General features: G+C 33.1%; 1 protein-coding gene across 2 annotated transcripts in view; it reads right to left on the bottom strand.

The window, feature by feature from the left end:
• Positions 1-26,365, bottom strand: part of ANKRD28 (ankyrin repeat domain 28) — a 165,703-nt gene that overhangs the window by 66,641 nt on the left and 72,697 nt on the right. For both annotated transcript variants that reach the window (XM_051963115.1, XM_051963114.1), the window contains exon 3: positions 16,829-16,907. In XM_051963115.1, coding sequence (XP_051819075.1) covers positions 16,829-16,907 — 79 coding nt within the window. The remainder of the gene's footprint in view (positions 1-16,828; positions 16,908-26,365) is intronic.

Raw genomic sequence — 26,365 nt, 5'->3', positions numbered from 1 at the left:
AAGAACAAATTTATAGTTACAAGGTGAAATTATTTTAGAACTCAGATAAATATACTTAAAGTAGCATGAACTTACCAATATATTTTTCTATAACTAGCCAAATGATTACTCGAAAGCACATGTTCAGATCTCATCAATTCCTTTCTCAATACTTCTGGCAAACAATTATTTCCTTCATTCTATTACCAACTTGAACTACTGAAATTAACTCCTGACAGGCTTCTCACTTCATATTCCACATTTTCTCCTTATTCTATACTATCACCCATACTGTCATCAGACTAATATTCATTCATGGATCTGGTCACTCCTGTTCAACTGCTCCCTAAAATGACCATTGGCTAATGACCTTTTATTTGGCATTTAAGACCCTCTAAAATTTGGCATATTCCACCTACTTTAGTTCATATTATTCACCATTTCTTTTCCAATGAGTTATTTGTGTACTAACTCAAAAAGTGCCCTTCCAGTTATATAGCAAAATCCAAACAAGAATTTTTCATTGATTTTAGCTTTTCCTATTTAGGTACTTAGGTTAATCTCCTTTTTGGATTTTTCTTTTTCTAAAACATTTTGATAATTATTTTTAGTATAAATGACTTCTTTTATAATTCAACACATTTTATTTTATGCAATTAAAAATATGATTCTGAAAGTGGTCAATAGGCTCCACCAAACTGCTGAGGGCTTCATGACACACACACATAAAACTCTCAATACTAGAGTGCTTTCACCTTACATTTAGACTGTGCAACAGTGGCATATATCTTAAAGGAACATAGATTTCTTTATTTTATGCTTCACTTGATGCTTCAAGACACTGAGCAGTTCAACTTAATTTTTTCCTATTGAATTTCCAAAGGAAAGCATTAGCATTCTGTTTTTCATAAACAAATACTAATAATAAGATTTTGTAGTATCCAGTGCAACTCCCCAACCCCAACATCAATTATGAGATTGTATAGTTACAGTCTGCTATAGAGAATCATTGCAAAAGTTTTCCTCTTACCTCAACATACATGTAGATCATCCTATGAAGAGTTTATAAAGATGAAAAAGCAAATATAGTTCTCAGTCATCTACTTTTTGGGGTTTATACTGTCCATGACATTTCTTCCCTCTCCCCCATTCTTTTGAGATAATTTCTAAAGTAATCTATCAATGACATTTTTAATATTTACACCAACTTCACCATGGTTCTGTATATACTTGGTATTGCCATTCATCCTATCATCCTTAAGATAATTTGTATTTATTTATATAGACTTTGGAGACAGATATTGGAGCTAAATGTGCTATCATTAGTAACAAAAAGGAGAATTCACTTTTTGAAAAAAACTGCTAGAAAAACTTGAATGCAGTTTGGCAAAAAAAGAGGTCTAGATCAACATCTTGCACCATACACTAAAATAACCACAAAAGGATACATGACTTGCATATTGAAGTCTACCTCAAAACAAACAAATAACTAAAAGGACCTAACAATTTAATTTTATCTAATTTAAGAAAGCAGCTTATGGGAGATGGTTGATTCAGTACTCAACACTTCAACAGATCATATGCCCTTCACTAAAGTGCTAATAAAATGCTTTTTTTCAGACTCTTGATTGAGGTTGCACCTTGTATTCACCTTGCTTAATTGATTTACACATACTTTTACTAATTTACACAAACCATTAGAAGCTGTATTTTATGACATGCAAGTAAATCATACATATTTTTTGGAAGATGATGGTCTTGGTGGCTTTGTTTATGTTTCACAAAGGCAAGTCCTATTATAACTCTAAAGGATAAAGCAATTTGATTTGTATACACTGTGGAAAGGCAATATTGAATTGGAAGTTCAGATCTTAATTGCTGCTTACTAGTATTTTGACTTTGATAAAATTATTTCTCTTTTCAATTTACTCATTTATGAAAAGAATAGGTTGTGCTAGACTTGCTAACCTAAAATCTTGTGTTCTATGAAACTTTTCCAAAAATATAACCTAACAGAAGTTCATGGATTGTCTACAATGTCACCACTATTACCTGTCATGGATAAAGGCAAGAGCTCACTCAAAAATGCTTTCAGGTTTAGGCTATTCAATCTAGAATGTTCAAGAATCCCATACGAGTAATTGATAAGGAAATAAACAAAAAATTAGTTTTGAAAGTAACATGTTGAATTGTACTTAAAAAAAAAAGTGAGCTATACAAAATAGATTCAATATCATATATAATGCTTTTTTGGCATTCTTTAGTGTTATTCTTTCATTTTCAGTCATCATGACTCCTTTGGGGTTTTCTTGGCAAAGATAATGAACTGGCTCAACATTTCCTTCTCAAGTTAATTTTACAGATGAGTAAACTAAGGCAAACAGGATTAAGTGGCGTGCTCAGATCATATACCTAGTGTCTGAGGCTAGATTTAAACTCAGGAAGATAACTACTTCTGACTTCATGCCCAGCACTCTATCCACTCTGCCAACTTAGCTGCTTCATTTTATTTTATATATGGAAATATTTTGGGATTGAATTTTGGTTTTTAGTATTGATAAAATTCAGAATAAAAAAAAAGTTTATTCCCTTAGCTGGGAGGTAAATTAACACAAAGATGAAGGGCCTTTCCTGCACAGACACAACTTTCACTTCAAACTTCTACTCCTCAGACTCAGAGTCCTTTTTCTTTCAAGATACAGTTCAAGAATGACCTTTTAAATAATGCCTTTTCTGATCCCCCCAATAGGTAGTGCTCTCTCTCTCTCAAACTACCCTGTATGTAATTATTCAAATTATTTATTTATTTTGGTATTTATTTGATTTTTATTTACTCTGTCCATATACTCATTACCTTCAACATAGAAGTAAAAGGTTTCTACAAATAGATATCACTTCATGCTTTGAGGTTGTTTCTCACACACTATCTGACTCAAGCCTATAACTCTTTCCATTCTCATCACCTCCTTGCTTTTTTTTAAAGTCTAGCTGAAGTCCACCTGCTATGCTTATGATTGATATTGCCTTGCCTCTGGATATATCTATATCTATCTATCTATCTATCTATCTATCTATATATATATATATATCTTGTTTGTCTCCCCTCCACTAGATTGCTCCTTGAGAGCAGGTACTGTTTTCTTGCCTTTCTTTGTGCACTCAAGAATTAGGTACATTCTGCATCTCAGAAGCTATCATAGTGCCTGGTACACAGTACACAAGAGTATTCTTGATTGATTTTCATGCTCTTCTATTCTTGCCTACCCAGCTCTGTTTTTGGAAATCCAATTATAATGTTGCTCAATGTTAAAAAATATATACATATACAAAATTTGTCACGGTTTTTGTTTGTTTTTAAACAGTGTTACAGTTACATCTTGGGGCAATTAGTTCCTTTGGAGCAATGTTGTAATTGGTAATGTAAATTAACATTGTTTATTTCAAAGGTATGTTTGTTACAGTAACCTTAGGAAGATTATAGCTATGTAACCAAGTGCAAAGATATATCATACATAAAACAAGATTCCAGAAAAGGAAAAGAATATGGTGGTTGTGATATCACAAAGAAAAGGTAAAAGTTCCTTTAATAATGGGATGAATTCATTTTCTTCTCACTACACTTTCACACTTACCACTTTAGTCCGTTTTCTCTTTTCTGCTATTTCATTCAGTTTAAAAATAAACTCACTAGAAAGAAAAAGGTCCTCACTTCTTCATAAAACCTTCCCCAGCTAATCCATTATCCCTATGACATTATACCAAACTCTACTTGTCTCCATTTATAATTGTCATTAAATGCTATCTGTAATATGATTCACTGTAATAAGGCAGTGGAAAACAAAATTTGGATAGCTATGAAGACTAGACAGGATTCTTTACTTAATGTAATAGCCCACTGAGAAATGTTATAAAGTTCTCAATCGCAATGTGCAATTAGCATGACCAATATGCATGTCTTTTCAGGTGGCTTCTGTGCTTATTCTGTTCATTTTCTCTAGTCTGTTTCCTCTGCCTCCCATTAGGGATTCTCAGTTCTAGTGACCCATCACTGCCCTACCATTGACTGGACCAATTCACAGCTTCAGCCACAATACCTTTGCATACCTCATTTTCTTCTGGTGACTTTCTGCCTATAAAGGTGCATAAAGGAAATGTACACTGTTCTAAATTTGGCGACACTTTCTAGTCTAATCTAATTTTTAACTTCCCTTCTTTCAGCAAAAGTGAATTTTGTTTTAAGTTTGTTTTAAGTTTGGATCATCTAGCTCTCTTGCTAACTCCAGAAAAATGGCACGATCTTTTCCACGGCATCTGTTTGAGTTTAGAATTCATGTGGATGCACCAGCCTGAGTTCGTGGATTCACTTTCCAATCCTGAACATGTTTTCAGTCAAATCAAGAAGCCTCCTGATGGCTCATATTTCTATTTTATTCTTTAACGACAAACCAGACAATATAAAATCAGTGTAGAAAATATTCACACTACCAAAGAAGCACAATTATTTAACCCCAAAATTCACAAAATACAACTTTTCCTCAAACTACATTCAGAATTTCTTGAAAAATTTTCACATCCTACTAACAAATGATAGGGGAAAAAATGGAGCCATCAATCTATTAGAGATGCCCCCAAAGTTACAACACCAAAGTGGAGGCAGCCAGGATAATGCTTTATGTTGACAATGATTCCTAAAATCCAAAGGATAGCTGGACTCATAATTATCTGGGATAATATCTAAATAGTTCTTTTAAAAATGAAGAGAGTAAAGAAATGAAATCTTAATACCAAGGCAGACAATTCAATAGAAAGCTGAATAATAAGTGAAACTTTTTTATGAAAGAATTTTGTAACTTATTTTTATCTGAATTCCAAATTTCATCTTCCAGAGAAACATTTTATAATCTGCATCTTTGCAGGCTGAAATGGGTCTGCAACGATGTTTTCAAAAAATGCAAAGATAAAGAGGCTCTGTGACAATAAAAACAAAATAATTTAGTCAAATCAGTAATGATTTGTTTGGGTTACCCACTAAAATTTTCTAGTTTTTAAAAAATACTTGAGAATCAGTTAAATTTTTGTTGACACCGTTTTTTCCTTTTCTTCAATGGAGCATGGCACTTAGCAGGCCAGTTTTATATCAAAATAATGAGAAGGAAATACAAAAAGTTTTACTATCTCAAATGAAAAAGTTAATTGATTGTTGACAACAGTTTAAGAAACAGAACCTTCTATCATAAAACAGAGAAAATCCAGGGAAAAACCACAGACATAATCATTAGATAATGAGAATGAATTTCAAATTCCTTATAGCCAGAGACTGAATGAATGACCTCCATAATCTGGCTCTGACTTTCCTTTTCACCCCTTACAAATTCCAAGTTCTAGCCAAACCAAACTCCCTTACCTCCTTGCCCTTCTACATATGGAAAGATACTTTGTGGCTTCTAAAATAAATTCCTCTCACTGAAAACATGATGAAAAGTCTTGCAGAGATTTCCTTAATTTCTCACAGTCAAAAGTGACTTCTTTTGTTATTTAACACTGTGCCCTGTGTATTATATATCAACTTGATTTTTGAACAAAATATGTGTACATTTCTTGTCCCAAGATCAAACCTGCAAACTAAACTTTATTTTTGCTCTCTGTCACTTTTATTTTATATATAGAAATCACTTAATACATATTATGTTAACTTTATCTACATAAGTGATTCCCAGTGGTTTTTATCCTTCAAATCCTTTTCAATAATAACAAAAAGAAAACATATTATGGATCCCTTGGGTAATTTAATATACTACTCATAGTTATAACTTTTGCCCCATAAGCTCCAAATTAAAATCTGCATTTTACAGCTATAATTATATTATAAATTTTTATTCTGGTTATAATTATTAAGACTCTAAATATAAAATTGTAAGATAATTATTAGTATTTTATGTAGAACAGTCTATAATAATTTAAAAAATAAGCCAGTAAGACTTCATATGCTTATTATTATGTGCACTTAATATATTATAACTTTGAAAATGTTTACATAATAATCACATGCAAACTAAATTTCAGTGTTGAACTTTATTTAAACAAAGGTAATATATGACTCAATACCATACAGTTTTTTTGTTTGTTTTTGGTGAGGCAATTGGGGTTAAGTGACTTGCCCAGGGTCATACAGGTAGGAAGTGTTAAGTGTCTGAGGCCAGATTTGAATTCAGGTCCTCCTGACTTCAGGGCTGGTGTTCTAACTGCTGCACCATTTAGCTGCCCCTACCATACAATTTTAAAACTAGTTCCACACTGAACTCTCTTGATAAAAGAGAGAAATTCAAAATTTTAGACATTTAGCCAGATGATGAAAATGAATAGCTAGTTACAATATGAAATATTTACTTTTCTATTAACTGTTTCATTTTTTAAAAATCCACAAGAATAATGTTTACATATAAACTAACTTTTGTAAGACAAAAATCTCCATGACTTTCTTTTCCTCTACCACTTCCACACCAGTTATACTTTCTCAGAAACTGGTGTTTAATCAATACTACCAATTATTTCATTTGAAAATCTGCCAAAGTATCACAATTGGAGAATAAGTTTAAATTAAAAAACAGACTTTAATACTGCAATGAAAAGGAATATAAAAAGTTTGTTTCTGCAGAACATTTATACTGAGTCCATGATGGTTTCAAGATAGTGTGTAATGTACATGTCCACAGATCAGGACTGTTTAATAGCTGATATTTGCACCACAAAAATGCAAATGCACAGAAGAGCTTGGTCATATGATTACACAGATGAAGTATGATTACAAAATAACAGAATGGAACAAGGGAGTTATTCTACTGCAATGTATGAAAATCAATTGTATGCAAATACACCTGAGCATTTACTGGGAAATGGTTCAAACTTAAATATTGAGCCCTTGTGGTAGTTTAGAAACAAAAGGGTAACAAATTGAGAAACTACAAGAACACAATGTCCTTAATCAGAAGCACAGTCTGGTGTAATAGCTGCACAAACACCCAAATCATTATCCATATAATCATGATGACTTTGAGTCATATAATATGACAAATACACACATGCTTTTTGTCATAAAAGAAAAATATATTTGTGACATAACTGGGCACTTATGTACTGTTTAAGGCATCATTAAAGAATGTGAACTTTTTGGACCATTGTTTAAATTACTAAATGAGAATCACTGATCTAATGTTAATGAGGAAAGATAAAGCTTTTTCTCTTTTCATTTCTGAATAATAACAGTAAATAGCCTATATAAGTCATATAAGCTTGTTTCAAGTTCTGTCTGAAATAAACACTGGCTAAGATACTAGGCAAGTCTTTAAACTTTTTTAGGTGTTCCAGGACAAATATGGCTATAAGTTGCAGTCAGTCAATAAGCATTTATCAAGGACATATCTGGTGCCAGTATTATGCTGAGTCCAAGGGGTATGAAGAAAAACAATACCCTCTAAGAATTTATACTCCAATAGGGAAGACAAGAAGCAAAAAACTACTTAATATAAAGTAAATACAGAATAAATGGGAGACAGAGATCTATATTGTGTTCTGGATGAAGACACCTACCCAAATTGCTACAAGTGAAGTTCAGAAAATTTATTAGAATCTCAAGAATCAGACCATCCTGTTCTATAAGCAAAAAGGACAATAAAGATGCTCACAGCAGGAGGGCCACTCCCTAGAGAGTGCTCACAGTTTTTATACATTTCAGACAAAGAACCCCCCAAACCCCACCTTCTATATGTTGTGATTGGTTACATAAATCTCTATTCCTCTATTTGGTCAGTGGAATGCAGTGGATAAGGTGATGGTATAGCTTCTTTGGCCACTTTTTTTAAATCCCTTCTTTGGACAATGGAATGTAGGCCTTATCTAAAATCACACTCTGGAGAAGACAAAACTGAGACCTTTAGGCTTCAACTAATTTAGCTAACAGTCACTGATCAATTGGTGCTTAATCTGTAAGTTCTTCATCTTTTCCACACAATTGGAAGAGCTAGTTTCTTTAAGAGAAACTCTCCATACTAGTGAAATAACAGATCTCAATTTAATAGCAACAATAGTATCTGCCAGAATTGTAAAGTTGTTTTCAGTCCCTCCCAGAGCACAGGAAATATAGCCAGCACCCTGATAAATTGGGCCATGAGCCAAATCCTAGCCTTTCTCTTCTCTAAAGATCAATGAAGCCCCATTTTGGCTGTTTACCAAAAGCAGTGAGGCCAACAGCCTTAGGTCATGTTATCAGGCCAGGAGTGGATGGGGGGTTAAAAGTGTGAGAAATACTGAAAAGTTGGGTTTCCACAGAGTGGGGCAAGCTTCAAGGTAGGGTGGGATTTCAGAATGTAAGAGGTTAAGGAAAATTCTACAGAACAATTAAGTGATCAATAGGAACCTTGAACAAACAAGGAATTGGGGGGCTAGGATGGCAAAGGGAGATTCAGCCAATCAGAAAGAGTCTTCTGCTTTTGAGAAAAGCACAAACTACAGATAATAGCCAATCCAGCCCAAACTAGTTGACCAAATCACTCTTGCACCTGACCTGCTTAACAGATTAACTGAATATGAAACAATACACCCTGTAGGAGTTTTCTGCCATTTTTGAACATGAGATGAATGAGGGAAGGAAACATATTTATATATATTTAGGGGAAAACACATAGGGGCATTTAAGAAAGACTGTAACCAGAAAGGGAAACCCCCCCCATCCACTCCGAAGGGAGGGGCTATGCCAAGCTAACAAGTATAAAGCTTCTCTCCCTTCTGTACTCAAGGGTCCCTCTTTCTGAGGAGTGGAGTCTACTTCTGGCCAGAAACATTAAGACAATTCCTTATTTTCCTCAATATCTGATTTTCAGAATCAAAGGGAGGGGAAAAAAAGAGGTGGAGAGAATAAGACTTGAATCTACATGTCTAATCTTTCAGTTTCTCCTGAGCTTAAAGCTCACAGGGGAAATGTTACACCTGTATTTTCACCCTTAATTGAAACCTGGCTTTTCTCACCATTCTTAATGTAGACCACAAAACAGATATTTTCTTATCACACTACAGTTGCTCTAGCTATCTAGATAATCACTCCTCCCTCAAAGATATTGTGATTAGACTGGTCTGTTACATACATCCAATCTCCCACAGAAGGCATTTCCCAGCTCAGCTGCTTGTCAGGTCCTCTGCCCTGCCAACATCACTTGGTGTATTTTTGTGTTTACTTAAGTGTGCACATATTCATCACTCAAGGAAATGTAAGGGCCTTCAGCAGAGAGACTGTTTTCCTTTAGTCTTTGTCTAATATGCCTGTAGGTACTTAATACTGGATGAATTTACTTTTTAACAACAATAATAATAGCTTTTTGTTTTTCAAAAATATAAGCAAAGCACATTTACTGTCCCAAATTTCTCTCTCTCTTCTAGACAGCAAGTAATTCAATATAGGTTAAACACGTGCAATTCTTCTAAACTTCCACACAAATTCCTTTTACTTGAAAAAGGACTGCTGCAAAAATGTTTGGTTTGGGGCATTGGGAACAGGGCAGTTTCAAACTGCTCTCCAGAATGGTTGGATCAGTTCACAATTCCACCAACAATGTATTAATGTCCCAGTTTTCCCACATTCCCTCCAAAATGCATTATCTTAGCCAATCTGAGAAATGGTACTTCAGAGTTGTCTTAATTTGCATTTCTCTAATCAATATGATTTGGGGTATTTTTTTATATGACTAGAAAGGGTTTTTGATTTCCTTATCTGATAATTCTCTGTTCATACCCTTTGACTATTTATTAACTGGGGAGTGGCTTGTATTCTCTACAAATCTTAGAAATGAGGCCTTTATCAGAAACACTGAATATAATTTTTTCCCCCAGTTTTGTTTCTCTTCTAATCTAAGCTGCATTGGTTTTGTTTGTGCAAAACCTTTTTAATTTAATATAATGAAATTATCCACTTTGCATTTACATCATGCTCTTCTTTGGCCATAAATTCCTTCTTTCTCCACAGATCTGAGAAGTAAGACTATCCTTTGTTCTTCTAATTTGCTTACAGTATCACCCTTTATATCTAAATAATGAAACCATTTCAACTTTATCTTGGTATGCCTAGTTTCTGCCATACTAATTTCCAGTTTCCCAGCAATTTTTGTCAAATACTGAGTTCTTATTTCAGAATGCTGGCTGAATTTAGCTAAAAATAGGTTTTTCTTCAGGAACATCTTTGAGAGTCAGACTTCATTCTTCACAAGTCATAACATTACATAACCACCCACTAAAATATGGGCCACAACCTCTGAACAAAACATAAGGTAAAATAAATCTAATCAATCAAGTATTTATAAGCATCTACCAGATGCCAGAAATTATGGCAGGTACACAAAGAAAAGTGAAAAGGTCACTGCTTTCAAAGAGTCTGAAACTCACCATCCAGAAGAGTCAAGTGTATAAATCAGAGAGAGTGAGTTATGGTTTTAATGCAATATCTTGTTGTTCAATCATTTTTCAGTTGTATTCAACCCTTCTTGACCTCATTTGGGGTTTTCTTGGGAAAGATAATGGAGTGGTTTGTCATTTTCTTCTCTAGTTCCAGATGAGGAAAGCAAGAAAAACAGAGTTAAGTGACTTACCTAGAGTGACACAGCTAAGACGCTGAGGCCAGATTTGAATTCAGGAAAGCTTAACTAAGTAGTACCACCCAGTTGCCCCAATGAAACATTTCAGAAAAAAAGGAAATTCTGCAATGCAAAATTTTATGTAATAAAATCAAAGGGCTTATGGGGACAAAAATTCATCAGTGATACTTGGGGGGGAAAAACCAACCTAACAAAAATGGTAGCATTGTGTTTTACCTGTAAAATAGTAAGAAAAACATAAATGCTACACTAAATAATGGTTGTGTCTAAAACCTCAAGCATCTATTCAGCTTGTTCCCATGGCTCCAGGCTTGCAGAGTCAATGGCTATGAGGGAGAGGGCAACTGCAACTCCAGGACACGGCTGCTGTTTCTCAAACAAAATTACACATAAGCAAACAAGAAATTTGGGTAATATTCAAATTGCTCCCCAATATGTCAATCTTGTCAGAAGAAATTTGTGTTTTCAAAATAAGCATTACAGTAAAATAAGCATTACAGTATATAGGTTGATACAAGGAACATTGGGAACAAGACAGCAGGTATAGAAGGAAGAAAAAGGACTTGATGTGGAAAGGTGATCTTTTACTTGTAACTCTATGAGATAGAAGGGAGGTAAGTGTACATCCAAACATTCAGAACAGTCAATACAAAGGCTAGGGCACATGAAGCATTATGAATGAGGAAGACTAACGATACTATTTTGAATAGATCACAGCATACATGGAGGGGTGCAAAGATAGGTTGAGGGAAAGCTGCAAAGGTCTTTAAATTACCAAAAAAGGGAAGAATTTGAATTAATATTAGCGAAAAAGAAAGATAATAGTCTTCTCTATGATCAGACCTAAAGTTAAGAAATATCACTTTGGAAGATATATGGAGGAAGGATTGGAATTGGAGAATCATTGAGTTCTTCTAGGCAAGGATACTAAGTAGAAAGTTAAAGTCTAGGTAAGAGATAAAGGAGGACTCAATTATGGTAGTATGTGTATGATGGGTAAGAAGGAGAGGAATAAGAGAGAAATGATGGTGATACTGTGATACTATTTAGCAATCAAATGGCTATGTAGGAATGATCAAGATGATATCATGTTTAATTAGAATGACTGGAAGGATGGTGGTACATTTGAAAGATACAAAAACAGACTACACAAAGAGGATTATTTTCCCTTAATTTTAACTCCCTTTGAAAATGAGTTTACAAGGTACTTTCAAGCACTAAATCTGTGATCCTATGATAATATCACTGGATCATAGATTTAGTGCTTGAAAGTATCTTGTAATTGGAATTATACTCGTGTTAAAAAGATGGGCCTTTGTTTCAGAGAAGAAGCTGCTATTGTTAAAATCACTGCACAATCTTCCAAAATTCAGTATAGTCTGTCAGCTTCCCCCTATTCAACATAGGGCCCAAAGAACTATCCACAAACATGTCCAAGATACAGGTACTGCTAGACCAGTTCTGTGGTTTGTTCATTTGGGGAATGAGTTGTAGTTTGGGGGAAAAAAAGATACATTTCAATTGAACCAGCTACACCCAGTGAAAGAACTCTGGGAGATGACTATGAACCATTACATATAATTCCCAATCCCTATACTTTTGTCTGCCTGCATTTTTGATTTTCTTCACAGGCTAATAGTACATTATTTCAAACTCCGATTCTTTTTGTACAGCAAAATAGCTGTTAGGACATGGGAAGGGATGGAGGGAAGGAGGGGAAAAATTGGAACAAAAGGTTTGGCAATTGTCAATGCTGTAAAATTCTGTGAATGAAATGTATCTTTTTTTAAAATAGCTTTTTATTTACAAATTATGTGTAAATAAAAAGCTATAAAAAAAAGATACATTTCATCCACAGAATTTTTTTGATGTGGATATTTAAGCGAATAATCTGGGTGATTATACATCACATAAGGTTCTCCTTAGAGCTCAATGAAATCAGCATGTTATTGACAAATAACAGTATACAGAGCATGCCATCATTTATAATATCTCTTCCACCTAAACTACAGGCCCAAAATGGTTTTTTAAAAAAAGTTTTTACTGACATCATTTTCATTTTATAATTCTTCTTAATATTCCTCTCCAAGGTCATTCTATATTATAAACAATATTTCTTAACACAAAAGAAAAAAAATTCTGCATAGCTTGTCAATACACAAAATAATATAAATATATAATGGGGGGAAGGATGTTCTCATATGATGGAAAATGAGGCTGAAAAGAAAACAAAGATAAAATATAAATAAATGAGTTTGTCTCATTCTAGAAATATTAGGAAATAAAAAGATCAATTCTAGTCTTAAGAAAATAATTTTGGTAGCAGTACAGCAGATGAAGTTGAAAGACAACTGAGGCTACTCACCTGCAATGGCAACTTAGGAGAGGGGAACCAAAACCAAAACTACCAGAATAAAGAAAAAGGTTGACTGCAAGAGACGCCACAGAGGGAAAAAAACAGCAAAATGTAGCAAATAGCTAGATGTGTAAATGAGGAAAACCAAGGCCCTGAGTAACTAAAATTACAAAACTGAGAGACTGAAAGAATTGTGATACCTGTACTAGAAGTGGGAAAGAAGGGGGAGTTTGAAGGGAAAGGTAATGAATTTAATTTTCGATCTACTGAGAGTTGAGACAATGCTGGGATATCCAGATTAAGATGTCCAATAGGCAATTGGTTATGTGAAGCAAGGGAAGAAACTGGAGCTAGATATGTATCTCTGGGAGTCCTAAGCATAGAGATGATAATTAAACCTATGGGAACTAAAGAGGTCCCTAAGAAAGTAGAAAGGGGGAGGCTAGGAAAGAGCCCTGTGGAAACACTGACATATACCATCGGGATCATGATCTCGATAATGATCCACCAAAGAACACTGGTTCAGAAGTTAGCAGAGATTTAGGAGACAGTCAGGAAAGTCCAAAGAAGAGAAAACATCCAAAAGGAGAGAATGCTAAAAAAGTATTTTTTATAGTCTGCTTCACAGTTATTGTGAAAATAATGCTTTGTAACAATAATATGCTATGCATGAAATATTATTATGGGCTCTTTGTTTTAACACAACGAACTAGAAATTCAGAAAACACAATCAGTCCAATATGTATACTAGTTCATGATTGGGGATTAAAAACAGAATGTGATGTGGCAAAAGGGACATCTGTGATTCTGTTGACCTTTTGGTACTTTTAAGCAACTCTCTAAGATCATTAATAGCTGAGAAGATCCTGATATGCACAGAAAAGAGATCACTTTCTTTGTAATTTCTTATGCAAAGATTCTACCCTAATTCCCATCTCTAACAGTGGCAACAAAACTTGAATTTGAATTGTGACCCAAATATTCACTAGTTGGATGCTCTTGGGCTCATATCTACCCATATTTAGTCTCTAAGCCTTGGCTTTCAAATATGAAAAAAAGGGATATTCATTTCATCTACCAATGAGGGTTACTGACACTTTTAAAAAATGTATTTCATTTATGTGAGTTTCTAGGTATTTTCTACTTCTACAGATTTGTGATTTCCTCCAAGAGGGTATATGGAAACCTATGTTCTTATCCTTTATAACATATACAACACTGTCCTTATCTCCTAAACACTTCTCCATAATGGGTCTATGCAAAATAGTTTGTCTTCATTTAGGTTTGTTTTTTAAAAACCATGAGTAGTTATCTCTATCACATATGAGATGTCCATTTATTATCTCAATCTCCCTATAGGATGATTTCACATTTTCAGGCCTTATAAAAAGGCTTTTCAGGCCACTTCTTTTAACAATTTGTGGGTGATAATAAGCTGTAGTCTGCTTATATCTACCATAAATTTCTCTATTTTGCTGAATTGGCTTTTTCCCCTCTTTTTTATGGGGGATGTTTTACTAGGTATGTGAGGGAAAATATTCTGAAATTATTGTGATGTAAAAAACAATATAAACAAAAATATGCTTTAGAAACAATATATACCTTAAAAATTACTGAAAGTTCTATTTAATTCTCCAATTTCAATTTTGTCATCTACTTCCCATTAATTATGCAGACAAATCATTGTTCATCTGCAATGCCTATAAACACTACAATAGAAAATATATACACTGATAGAGTAATTAAGTACTTAACAGAACTTTGTATCATTAAAAAAGTCACATTATTCATCTAATTGGAATACTTTCTGTGTGGATCATAAACTGAATTTTTAGGGGATGATAATGAATTTCTATGAAGGGAAAAACACCAATTCAACAAAACTATCCAAAACATTGATGTATATCTGACACACAATGTGAGATGGAGGCCAAAACAAATCTTTTCAATAGTACTATTCTAACTTCAAATCAGAAAACCGAAATCTCGGGAGAATCAAGATTTGAGATGATCCAAAAATCAATGAGTTAAATAAAATAAGTCCAAATGCAGCGAATCTAAAAACAAAAAAACCCCCAGATGTATGTTGGCATATTATTTCCCATATATATGTTCTGGTTCTTCTAGTTTTATCTATATATATTCCTGAGATATTTTGCCTTATGGTCTTACAGGCACTTGAGAAACTTGGATTTTGTTTTGTTTTTCTGCTGTATTTATCCACTTTATGTTGCAGTGATGCTTATAACTACCCATCTTCTTTAGAGAATAAAACAAGTATTATCTTAGTGTTTGTCTGGAAAGGCTATTCAGTGTTGATTGGCTATCTAAATCTATTTAACTACCTTCAGTCACTCTGCTTGAATTGAACTCTCAACTTTTAATCTAATCTCTGCTTATACATGATTACTTAACTAGTTAGCTAGTCAACTCAGTTGAACAAAAACTTAATGAGGACCTATTATGGAGTATCCTTCCAAAGAATAACTTTTCTCTCAGGAACTTATTAAAATACGTCCCACCAAAAACTTATATGAACTGATGTAGCGAACAATTTAAACAATAGGAATGTTACAAGGAGAGAAATGTATTTAAAAAAATACATGATTCCTTTTCAAAAAGTAGTAATTAAAATGAGTATCTCAACCTCTTTGTGGTAACTATAGTGAAACTAATATATATACCCCCAAAATATGTATCCTAAAAGTAGTTCTGATGCTATCTATTCAAAAGAAACAAACTCCAACCAAATGATGATTTCATCACTAAAGCAAGTCACATTCAAAAAGTTCAAAATTTTGTGAATTTTGAAGTGAAGGTTTGTTGTTTAACTCTTTAAATGTAAAAATTCATTTAAAAAGGAAATTGAGGAGGCAGGTAGATGGTGCAGTGGATAAAGTACCAGCCTTGAAGTCAGGATTTCAAATCTGACCTCAAACACTTAACACTTCCTAGTTGCATGACCCTGGGCAAGTCACATAAACCCCAGTTGCCTCAGAGGCAAAAAAGGAAATTGAATACTTCCATATAGAAGCTGTTTTAAAATGCTTCCGTTAAAAAAAAGCAAATTAGCATATGAGTTACACATGACAGGACTGACACGGAATTTAACCAAAAGCATTAAAAATTCTCAATGTTAGGTCATGAATATTAAATTAGACTAAAAATGATTTTATTTTTAATATTATTCAACAAAATGAATAATCTTCTTGGGAAATGGCTATAAAACAAAAATTTCTAATTCAGACATTATAAAATGAAATATTTCAGAGAAAGGAGGATTTTGGAAAGAAATGGAACAAGTTTCAAGGGTGTGTGTGTGTGTGTGTGCACAGTGAATCACTGCTAGGGATTCAGTACTTAATTCTACTTAGTTGACAGCTAATGAAGGTGGAAAGAAGGAGAAAAGGGTAATAGTACCTTTCTGTCTCTGCATCAAGTCAATATATGGAAAACTAGATCCAGTAAACATTTCAGTGTGTAATCAACTATGCTGCTTTCAATTTCATAAGCTCAAATCTTCAAATAAGAAATGTTCTACTGTCTAATGTCAGTGGTGATTCAAGCAAGAGGAGGAATGGGGATGGGGGAAAGAACAGCGGGGAAGGGAAGGGAAAAGGAAAGGATAACCATTTCTTCTACTTTTAATTTTAGTGCTCTTACATTTAAAAAAGGTTTAAAAAAAAGTTAATTTTAAAAAACATTAAAAAAAACTTAATAAAAGATTAGTTTCTACCCATGCAAACAAACAAGAAAAACCAAATCATGGTGAATATTTTGTTTACAATTTACTTTGGCAAATATTAAGTGAATACAAACTTAGATAATATACTTTATTAAATAATGCTTAACATACCAGATAAAATAAGTAGTTCAATAATCTCTGCATCTCCCAGATAAGCAGCAGCATGTAATGGTGTCCTCTTTTCATTGTCCTATGATAAGAAGGGGAGAAAAGTTTTAAATAGGAAATTCTTTTTACTTTTTTTTTTTAAGAGGAAAAGATACCAATATCAATTCCCAAAGTTGAAATGATCATTTCCCCTAACTTTTGAAGATATACAGAAAAACCATAAAGCAAGAGCCATGAAATCTTCCATTAGTGTATCAGTTAAAAGACAGAAAGCATCAGACATTAAGAGAGTTAGGACAGCTTCTTATGAAATGATTTCATATTTTATCTAAACAATGAAAGATGTACAATCCACCTCTTTTTCATATTATTTTCATTCAATCTTTGAACTTGCAATTTAGCAACACCAAATTTCATACAACTTAAGCCATACTGATTTTAGGTAAAAATTCACTTCTAGAAACCATCATTAAACGCTCTCATTTTACATGTGAGGAAAGTAGGGACCATGAAGTGATTTGCATAAGTAATAAGTGAAAAGAGTCTGCATTCAATTAGCCATCAATCCAATGTTCTTTGTACTAAAAGATAATGTCATACTTCGGATTTGATTCCATCTTGAACAAGCTTTATGAATTGTAAAATATGTAAAGATGAGTTGTTGTTATTGACAGACCATCTACTACTAGCTTCAAAATGCACCAAGACTCTTGGAACACCTGGTATATTGTATATTAGATGGAAATTCAGTGAGAAACATTTGTTTACTTTGTTCAAAATATCAATTAAGTAATTTTGAAAATCCTGAACTATTTAATTTATTGAGAAAGGGGAACGTTTCAGGCCAGAAAGGTTAGAGTAAAGAAGAGGATAAACATGACCATGAACTTTGTCAAGAAAGTATATAATTATGAAAATTAATTGAATGCTTGTAAATTCTAAAGCTAAAAATGGACCGGTACATTTGTTTTAGGGAATATTAACAAAATGCATGGAAAGCTACAGGCAACAAACCAAATAAAACCTAAAACATCATTTGGATATGATCAAGGAGAGATGAAAAAAGGAGAATAGGAGACAAAATTAAATATTCAAACAGGTACGTGTCAATTAAATATGAGGAAGCATAATGATTTATTGCCTCCTCAATGATTTATTATACTAACTGAATCCAACAGAACCTTTTATAATAGCAACAACAGAAAAACAAAATGGATACTAATTGAGTGAACAAATTGCAGTATATGAATGCAATAACACTGAAGGAAAAATTCCAACAAGATAATCACATCAAAACAACTACCAACACCACCAAGAAACATTACTGGCCTCAGTTTATTCCCTGCTACTTACAAACCAATCTCAACCAAAGGAGAGAGTCCCAGATGTTACAACATCAGACTGCTTTCATCAAGATCTGTGGGATCACCCAATATGGGATCACCATCTATTCCCTCTGTATGTGAGATTCTTGCTTCTCATAATTACACATCTAATTCAGTTTATGCCCTATTCATTGTGGTGCTGAAAGGAAAAGTCATAAACTATTATCAAACAGACTTTGCACTTGATATGGTGCAGTCAGAGCAAAATAAGAGTTGGAGAATGGAGGGACTTAGGGGGACCTCTGCCAACTATTGCTATAAAGAATATTCTCTAATACACAATAAAGGCATATTAGAAATGGAGAATAATAAAAACTTGAATCACAAGAAATGAAAATAGATTTAGCTACAAGGACCAGGGAAGAGACTGAAAAGTTTACTTTTAAAAATGAAGAAAAAGACATAAGATGAAATTACAACTCATGAGGAAAATCTTAGAAAATCAACAGCTTAGAATTTAGAAAACCTTATCAAAGTAATGGATATTATGAAAAATCATGGAAAAGAGAAAGCACACAACAACTATCATCATCTTGACACAAGAAATATTACGCAAGACCAAAATACCTGGTAGAATATGAGATAACTATTGCATGTGTGTGTGTGTGTATGTGTGTGTATGTATGTGTGTGTGTGTACCTGCCTGTGTGACAGACAGACATTACAATTCTTGAACTTTATTAAACTCATTGGGGAAGCTAGAGGACTCCTACGAGAAAAAACAAATTGGATGTAGCAAGCAAGAGAATTTTGGTGCAGTTTTAAGAACAGAAGTATGAGGTAAAGGGGAGGGGAAGATTTTGTAGAGAATCTGGTAGGTCTGGTTAGGGCAAAGCAATGCATGGAATTCTAGAAAGTCTCTTTTTATACTAGACATGAGTGTTTTTTTGTTTTTAATTGTTTTTGCCCAGTCTTGGCTTGAGTAGGCTTTTGATTCAGAGAGGAAAAGTGTCCAGAGGGCTGAGCGGATTTGAGCCCAACAAAAATACTTGTTATAAGTTTCTTCTCTTTTTGTCATAAAGTACCACCTGAAAAAGAAAGCCTCTCAATTCAACACATCCGGAAATGCCAAGGCTAAACATAAAACACAAGGGATTTAGAAGCATGGGAAGATATATTTAAACTAATACAAAGCAAAATAATCAGAACCAGAACACACCAATGAAAATCACAATGTAAAGGAAAGCAACTAAACAATATTAATAAGTAATTATTAGTTTCAGTATCTGAGAGCAGAATTTGTCAATGCACAAAATAGTATAAAATATAAAATATGTAATGAGGTGTTCTCATATATCCTTTTGTAAAGAGGTGGGAATATAGATACATAATATAGTATTATATGTTAAATACTGTGTAGGTGTGTACTTGTTAAGGACAAACTACAGTATAAAAACAAAGGACAATGATGATGATAAATGATTTAAAAATATTCATTTTTTACTTATCCTTAAAAAGGACTGCACATAGTTAACATATCAAATTGCTTGCTGTCTAAAAGAGGAGGGAGGGAAGAGAAGGAAAGGAGGGAGAACTAATCTTTTATTTTTTTCCAATTAAATTTTTATTTTCAATAACAGGAATACCTTAATTCCCGATAAAAATTCTTTCCTGCATAAGTATTAAGGATTAGGTATATAATTCTAACATTACAAAAATCTTATAACTAACTCAAAAATAAAACATGAAAAAAGTGTAAATAGAACAGGGAATATAATCTGTTATCTTCAACTTGTTTTCACTTAATTATGCTGAAAAGAAAACTATACTGGTTTCCTCGTTACAGGTTTTTTTTGGAAAAAAAAAACAACTCATAAATAATTTTGTTGAGAAGGTCTTCTTTGGTTATAAAAGAATATAAATACAGTAATAATTGTTATAGGCCTTATCGTAAAGAAAATGCAACAGTCCAAGTAACCATATTATTATACTTTGTAGGCTTGGGAAAGTGAGACAAAAGAACACTAATCCCAGTTTTCTGCAACAGTGACTTTTTTAAGTCATCTTCAATTTTTTTCTTAAAATTTTGAAGCAGAATTAAGATTCAGCTTGGACATCACAAAAATTAAGCTCAAATATTCAAATATCTCATTAAATTGAAGCTCTTTCCAAAGATGCAGATTGTAATCTATCCATGTCTATCTTATGATACTCTCATAGAAGTCCATTGATATCTTTGATATTTCTATTAAGATAGCAGCAGAATACTCTGGCTATCATGACCTGACAAGCAAGTTGCTTATCTTCTATCATATTTTCCCTGATGATCTCCTTTACTTTTTTTTTCTTTGCCATTTTTAACTGGCTATCTACTGTGGCTTGAATTATATACCTCTTTGCTAATTTCAGAAGAATTGTTCTTTATTTCATCACTTACTCAAAGCTTTTAAACATAATCATAAATGAAAATGGATGACACAATTTCCACCTTTCTGGAGGGGGAAGAAAGGGTGAAGAAAAAGATATCTTAGAATAATTACTTAAAATAAGTGGATATAGAAACATGGTGGAAAGGCTCATCTCAGGTTTTAATACCATAGTTTAAAAAAAAAATTCTAAAGGGATGATAATTCATGCATAAGTTTCAATGTGATTAAGGCGAGTTGGCCAATTTGATGGCAGTGGTCTACAACAGAACCCTTCAACTCTAAATTACAATTTAAAAAAAATTACCAGATTGTCTACAGACCACCTCATAAAACAGGCAACTAAATCCAAGACAGCTGAACAAGAAACTGGCTATTTAAATAGATATTAAGATGCTTGCCCTGTTTCTTTCTATCTCCCTGATTATAGAGTTATGCTTATTATTTATGGTTTCTTGCAATGTCCTGACCCTTTTGAAAAGGTTACCTAAGAGACAGAATTAGGATTCTGTATGTTTCAATATTAACTTTTTTTTTTGAGGGGGGGTTATTTTGGCTATAAGCACCCCTGAATTTAGTTTCCTATTTTGTATAGAATTAAATGCCTATTATAATACCTAAGTCAAGGGTACAAACTTTTAACTGACTCACAAGTAAAAATACTGACTAAAGAAACTTAGCAGACAAGAAAAGGAAGCAAGAAACACAATTTAAATGAAAATAGATATTTGGTAGCCCAATTTTGGTGATATTCCATAAGGAGTATCAAAGAAAGGAAATACTGAGGAAAAAATAGGAACCATAATCATTTTGTAATGTCTTAATGAAATGACACCTTACCACCTAGGGACCTAATTGTGAAAAGTCCTCAACCTCTATTTAAAAAGATTAAAAAATACATAGGAAACTATGCAATGACACAGAAGCAGATGGACTCATCCACCTTTATAACTATTTATAGTCCTTGAATAAGAGACAACAGAAAGTCTTGTCTAACTAGTTACATAAACCCTTTGTTTTGTTTAAAAGGATTTCTTTAACAATTGTAAAACACAGAAACACTGCAATCCTGCCATTCTACAGCCCTTCTCTAATCCTCTCACTGATTTTTTACTATGGCTCTAAAGTCTCTTTCCAAGATATACTATAAGCATTTGGACAATAATGAACAAAGAGTTAACTCAATTCAATATATTTAGTTTTACTCGTTTTGGACTCAAGATAACACACTGAAACAAGCATTGAAAATGATTTTGCTGCTAAGTCCTCAACAGTTTTCTGGGTATAAGGCAAGTACACACTTGAGAAGATCCCTCCACTTCTGGGGACATCTCAACTGAAGAGTTCCTCTTAGGAAATTTCAAGTTGAGGAAGTACCCATGTCAGTCAAGTTCACTCCTAGATCAACAGATTTTGTGACTTTTTCTCCCTTACCCCTGGAAGGTTATCTTCTCCCATATTTCTGACTTTTCAGTTTCCTTTTATGTTACTTGATCCTACTAGAATTTTAAGTTCCTTGAGGGCAGAGGACTCTCCTAGCATGGCACACAGTATCAATATACAGTAAGGTATTAGTGAATTCCTATTAATTTGAATTGAAATAACTATATACTGCTATACCCAAAAAACTATAAAACCGCATATACCCTTTGATCCAATAATATCACTACAATGTCTATCCCAAAGAAAAAAAGGAAAAAGGACCCACCATGTACATTAAAATGTTCATAGCAGTTCTTTTTGTGGTGGAATTGTATGGATGCCCATCAACTAGAGACTGGCTGAACAAGTTATGGTATATGACTATTGTTCTATAAGGAATGATTTCAGAAAAACCTGGAAAGACTTGCTAAGTGAAGTGATCCGAATCAGAAGAACAATGTACACAATAACTGCAATTCTATGTGACAATCAATTGGATTGTTGATGGACTTAGCTCTTCTCAATGTGGTGATTCAAGACAATTCCAATAGTTGTAGGATGGAAAATGCTATCTGCATCCAGAGAGAGAACTATGGAGATAAAATGTGGATCAAAACATAGTCTTTTCACCTTTGATTTTTCCTTTCTCATAGATTTCCCCCCCTTCCCCCTTGGATATTATTGTTTTCTTACACAACATGACAAATATGGAAATATTAAAAAGAATTGCACATAATTAACTTACATCAAATTGCTTACTAAGGGAGTAGGGAGTGAAGGGAAGGAGGGAGAAAAATTTGGAACTCAAAATCTTAAAAAATTAATACTGAAAGACATCTGTACATGCCATTAGAAAAAAATCAAGTGCCAAAAAATTATGTTCTGGCCATGAATGAACAAAAAAATTTCTAATGAAGTAGAGCAATACAAACTTTACTAACATTAATAACATCGTTTCTGTAAAAAAGTTTTTTTATTTATTGTTATAAGGCAACAATCTCTATGAGTGATTTAAAAGAACTGTCACTATCAATACACTATGTTAAAAAAAAAAAAAAGCTCATCCATTGCATTAAAAATAGTATTAGGCACTATATATTTTTAAATGTTGGGGGTAACTAGAAAGCAGTCTGGCACATATTAAGCTTAGATGAAGACCTTATACAATTCCATAATCCAGTCTACATGGAAATATGATCTTACTATTATAGATTACATTATAAGTAAAAATGTAAGAGAAATAGATCATATTCCTTCCACAGCTTTGGGCAAGAGATGTGTTATTAATCAGATAAGAGAGAAAGGCAATTACAAAAGATAAAAAAGATAACAATTATTTGAAATTGAAAAGATAACACAGACAACATTAATGCAGAAGAAAAAGAGTCAAATGGGGAAAAAATATAATTTTTTTCCTTAAAAGGTTTGATATCCAAGATATACAAACAACTTAAGAAATACAAACATGCATATCAAGGCACACATGTACACACACCCACATATACAACTAACAGTCATTCTTTAATCAACGGTTAAAGGATATAAACAAAAAATTTTCAAAAGAAATGTAAAGTGTTCTCTTATAACTGCTTTGAAGAATAAAAAGAAATTGAATTGGGAACATAAGGACCTTTAGAAATTTGGTCAAAGAGAACATATTTATGTATCCAGGACAATGCAGATTTTGTGACCTATTTACAGAAAAGCAAGGAATTCCACCTGAGGGGGTCCCTTCATAAAATCTCATATTTCATTTCTGAAAACTAAAATATTACTTCTTTGGTCTGAGTATCAGAAATGAGATCTTGTGTCTCAAACTGAACATTAATTGCTAAATTGAAAAGTCTCATTAAAATTTACAAATAAATATAGCTAATACAGGAAACATGTTTTTGTTTTTTAAATTTTAAATTTTCTTACCAACCTATTTCAGTAAAAGTATGTTCTCTGGATGGCTATTAACAGTAAAGACACTGATGTGGACTTCTGCACTATATTCTTAGAAGTACAGGCCCACAGAGCACTTTGTTCCTCAGACAGCTCTCTTACTAGTTGGGATTGAAGGAGTATACCGAGAAGTCATAGTCCATCATTAAGGGATGCTATTTCTTTTGGTTTACAGATCAATCTAGTCATCATTGGTTGCCATTAGACATCATCCTTTTCAGGGCTGCTCATCTACCTTGTCTAACCAGTCGTCTAATTCTCACCTGTGGCTCTCCAAGCGGCTATATAGCATGCACAAAAGCCACACTTTGGCAAAACCATTTCAGCAGAGGCTAAACCAAAATTGAGAGTAATAGGTCTCAAGCCTATCAAATCAGGGAACTGGGGAAAAGGGGTGTCTACCCACAAATTTATGAAAACTTCCCCCCAAGAAATGGAGGGATGAGAACAATTTGACTTAATGGCCATGAAAGTAAAAGTAATTGAAGCAAGCACTGTGGAGCACTTATAGCTTGTTCAGATATTGAAGACTCCAAGGGTATCTCCCAACCACTGCCAGACATCCTGACTTCTATCTTGCAACTCCAATATTACACTCTACCTCACTTGAGTCCAATTCATCAAGACATACAACAGTATGACTATACAAAAGCTAGATGAAACTTCTCTGTAGGGTACATGCCATAAAAATTTATAATTAAGAGCCAAGTCAATTGAAATTTTGTAGTATTCATGAATCTCTTGGTTCATATATTTAAGAATTTATGTGATTTGTGTATGCATTTTCCTAAAATTATCCATTTTCTATTTGTACTCTTCAAGTACATTAAAATAATATATTCTTCCTTAAGGAAGGAAACTGTCCAGTTCAATATATGAAAGCCTATAGGATCATCTGATATACAGATGAAGAAATTCAGGTTCTGAGAGACAATTTATAGAAATTGCTCATGACCAAGTAGCTAATATGCATTAGCAGGATCGTCTAATCAGCTCTTTTCAAGTCTATTGCTCTCACATAAACCCTATTATACTAAGTATCTTTTATTATTATTATGAAAAAAAAAACAAAAATTAGATATTCCAAAGTCTACTAAACAGTTGTTTTTTCCCCCACAATCAATATGAAAATTTTAACATGATAAATATAATTTCCATTTGTGTTTTAGGAATAATTTACTGTAATCATATTATAATTAAAGAAAATCATTAAAAGCATAGGACTTATACCTAGAAGAGAATGTGGAGATAATCTAGTTAACATTCCTCAGAGCAGGGAGTGTTAAAGTGGCCTGCCCCAAAGTCAGTAGCAGAGCTACTTGATAGTGTTCTTCCCACTCCAGTGAACTGCCTTCAAACTGGCTGAGTTACATTTTAACGGATAGTCCTTAGAATGTAACTAATATGTATATATATTATCTATAACCACATGTAAATATATATATGTACATATGTGATTATATATATATAATCTATAACTAATATATATTATCTATAACTAATGACCTAGTCCTAATGACCAAGTTTGAAAAGTCAGTCTAATATGCCTATACCTGTTAATGGAAAGAAATGTGCTAAAAGCACAAATGACAAGAAAAAGAATAGCAAGCCATAAACAATCAAATTATTTTCATAATAATTGTGATATATATATATATAAATACTAAAGTTAAACATTTAATAAAATGAAGCATAAGTATGTACTTATTTTCTATGTAGTTTTTCTGGTGTGTGTGAGAAAGAGAAAGAGAAAGAGAGAGAGAGGGAGAGAGAGAGAGAGAGGAGAGGAAGGGAGAGAGAGAGGGAAAGAGAGGGAGAAAAAGGGAGAGGAGATCTTTGAACATGGGTCTTTATTGCTTTCCCTCAACGTCATGGTAGATCTGTTTTATATCAAAATTCAAAACTCATTTGTCTCACAAAGCAATCTTTATTTAGGCTTTTATCTTCATATGTCTAAGGACCATTATGTTACATAAATTTGACTATCAACACAGAGAGTAAGCCAAATATTATTCACTTGACTAAAATTTTACTGTTATTTCAATTATAGCATAGAGGTGATCCAGACTTCTCTAAAGCAAACTGGCAGATCTTACAAAGTGGAAAGACTTCAAAGTACACGTCAGGTAATGGAATCTATGAAATCTGAGAAGCCACAGTAAGTTCTGAAAAATGCTACTAAGACAAAAAAAACCATTGCTATCAACAATGCCTATATAGAGATAAAAATCATAGGTGTGTATAATAAAAATGCAAAACATTTTTGATGACTAAGTTGACTTTTTCTCAAAGCAGTTTTTAAACTGTTAATATACAAAAGTCTCTGTAAAAGAAGAAAATTGATGTTATAAACCTACATTCTTTTATTTTTAGTAACATCATCATCTTATAGAATATTACAAATCTACAACTCACAGAAT

Source organism: Antechinus flavipes, chromosome 5 (assembly GCF_016432865.1).
Source record: "Antechinus flavipes isolate AdamAnt ecotype Samford, QLD, Australia chromosome 5, AdamAnt_v2, whole genome shotgun sequence".
NCBI classification, from domain to species: domain Eukaryota; kingdom Metazoa; phylum Chordata; class Mammalia; order Dasyuromorphia; family Dasyuridae; genus Antechinus; species Antechinus flavipes.
This window is presented reverse-complemented; position numbering and strand designations above follow the sequence as displayed.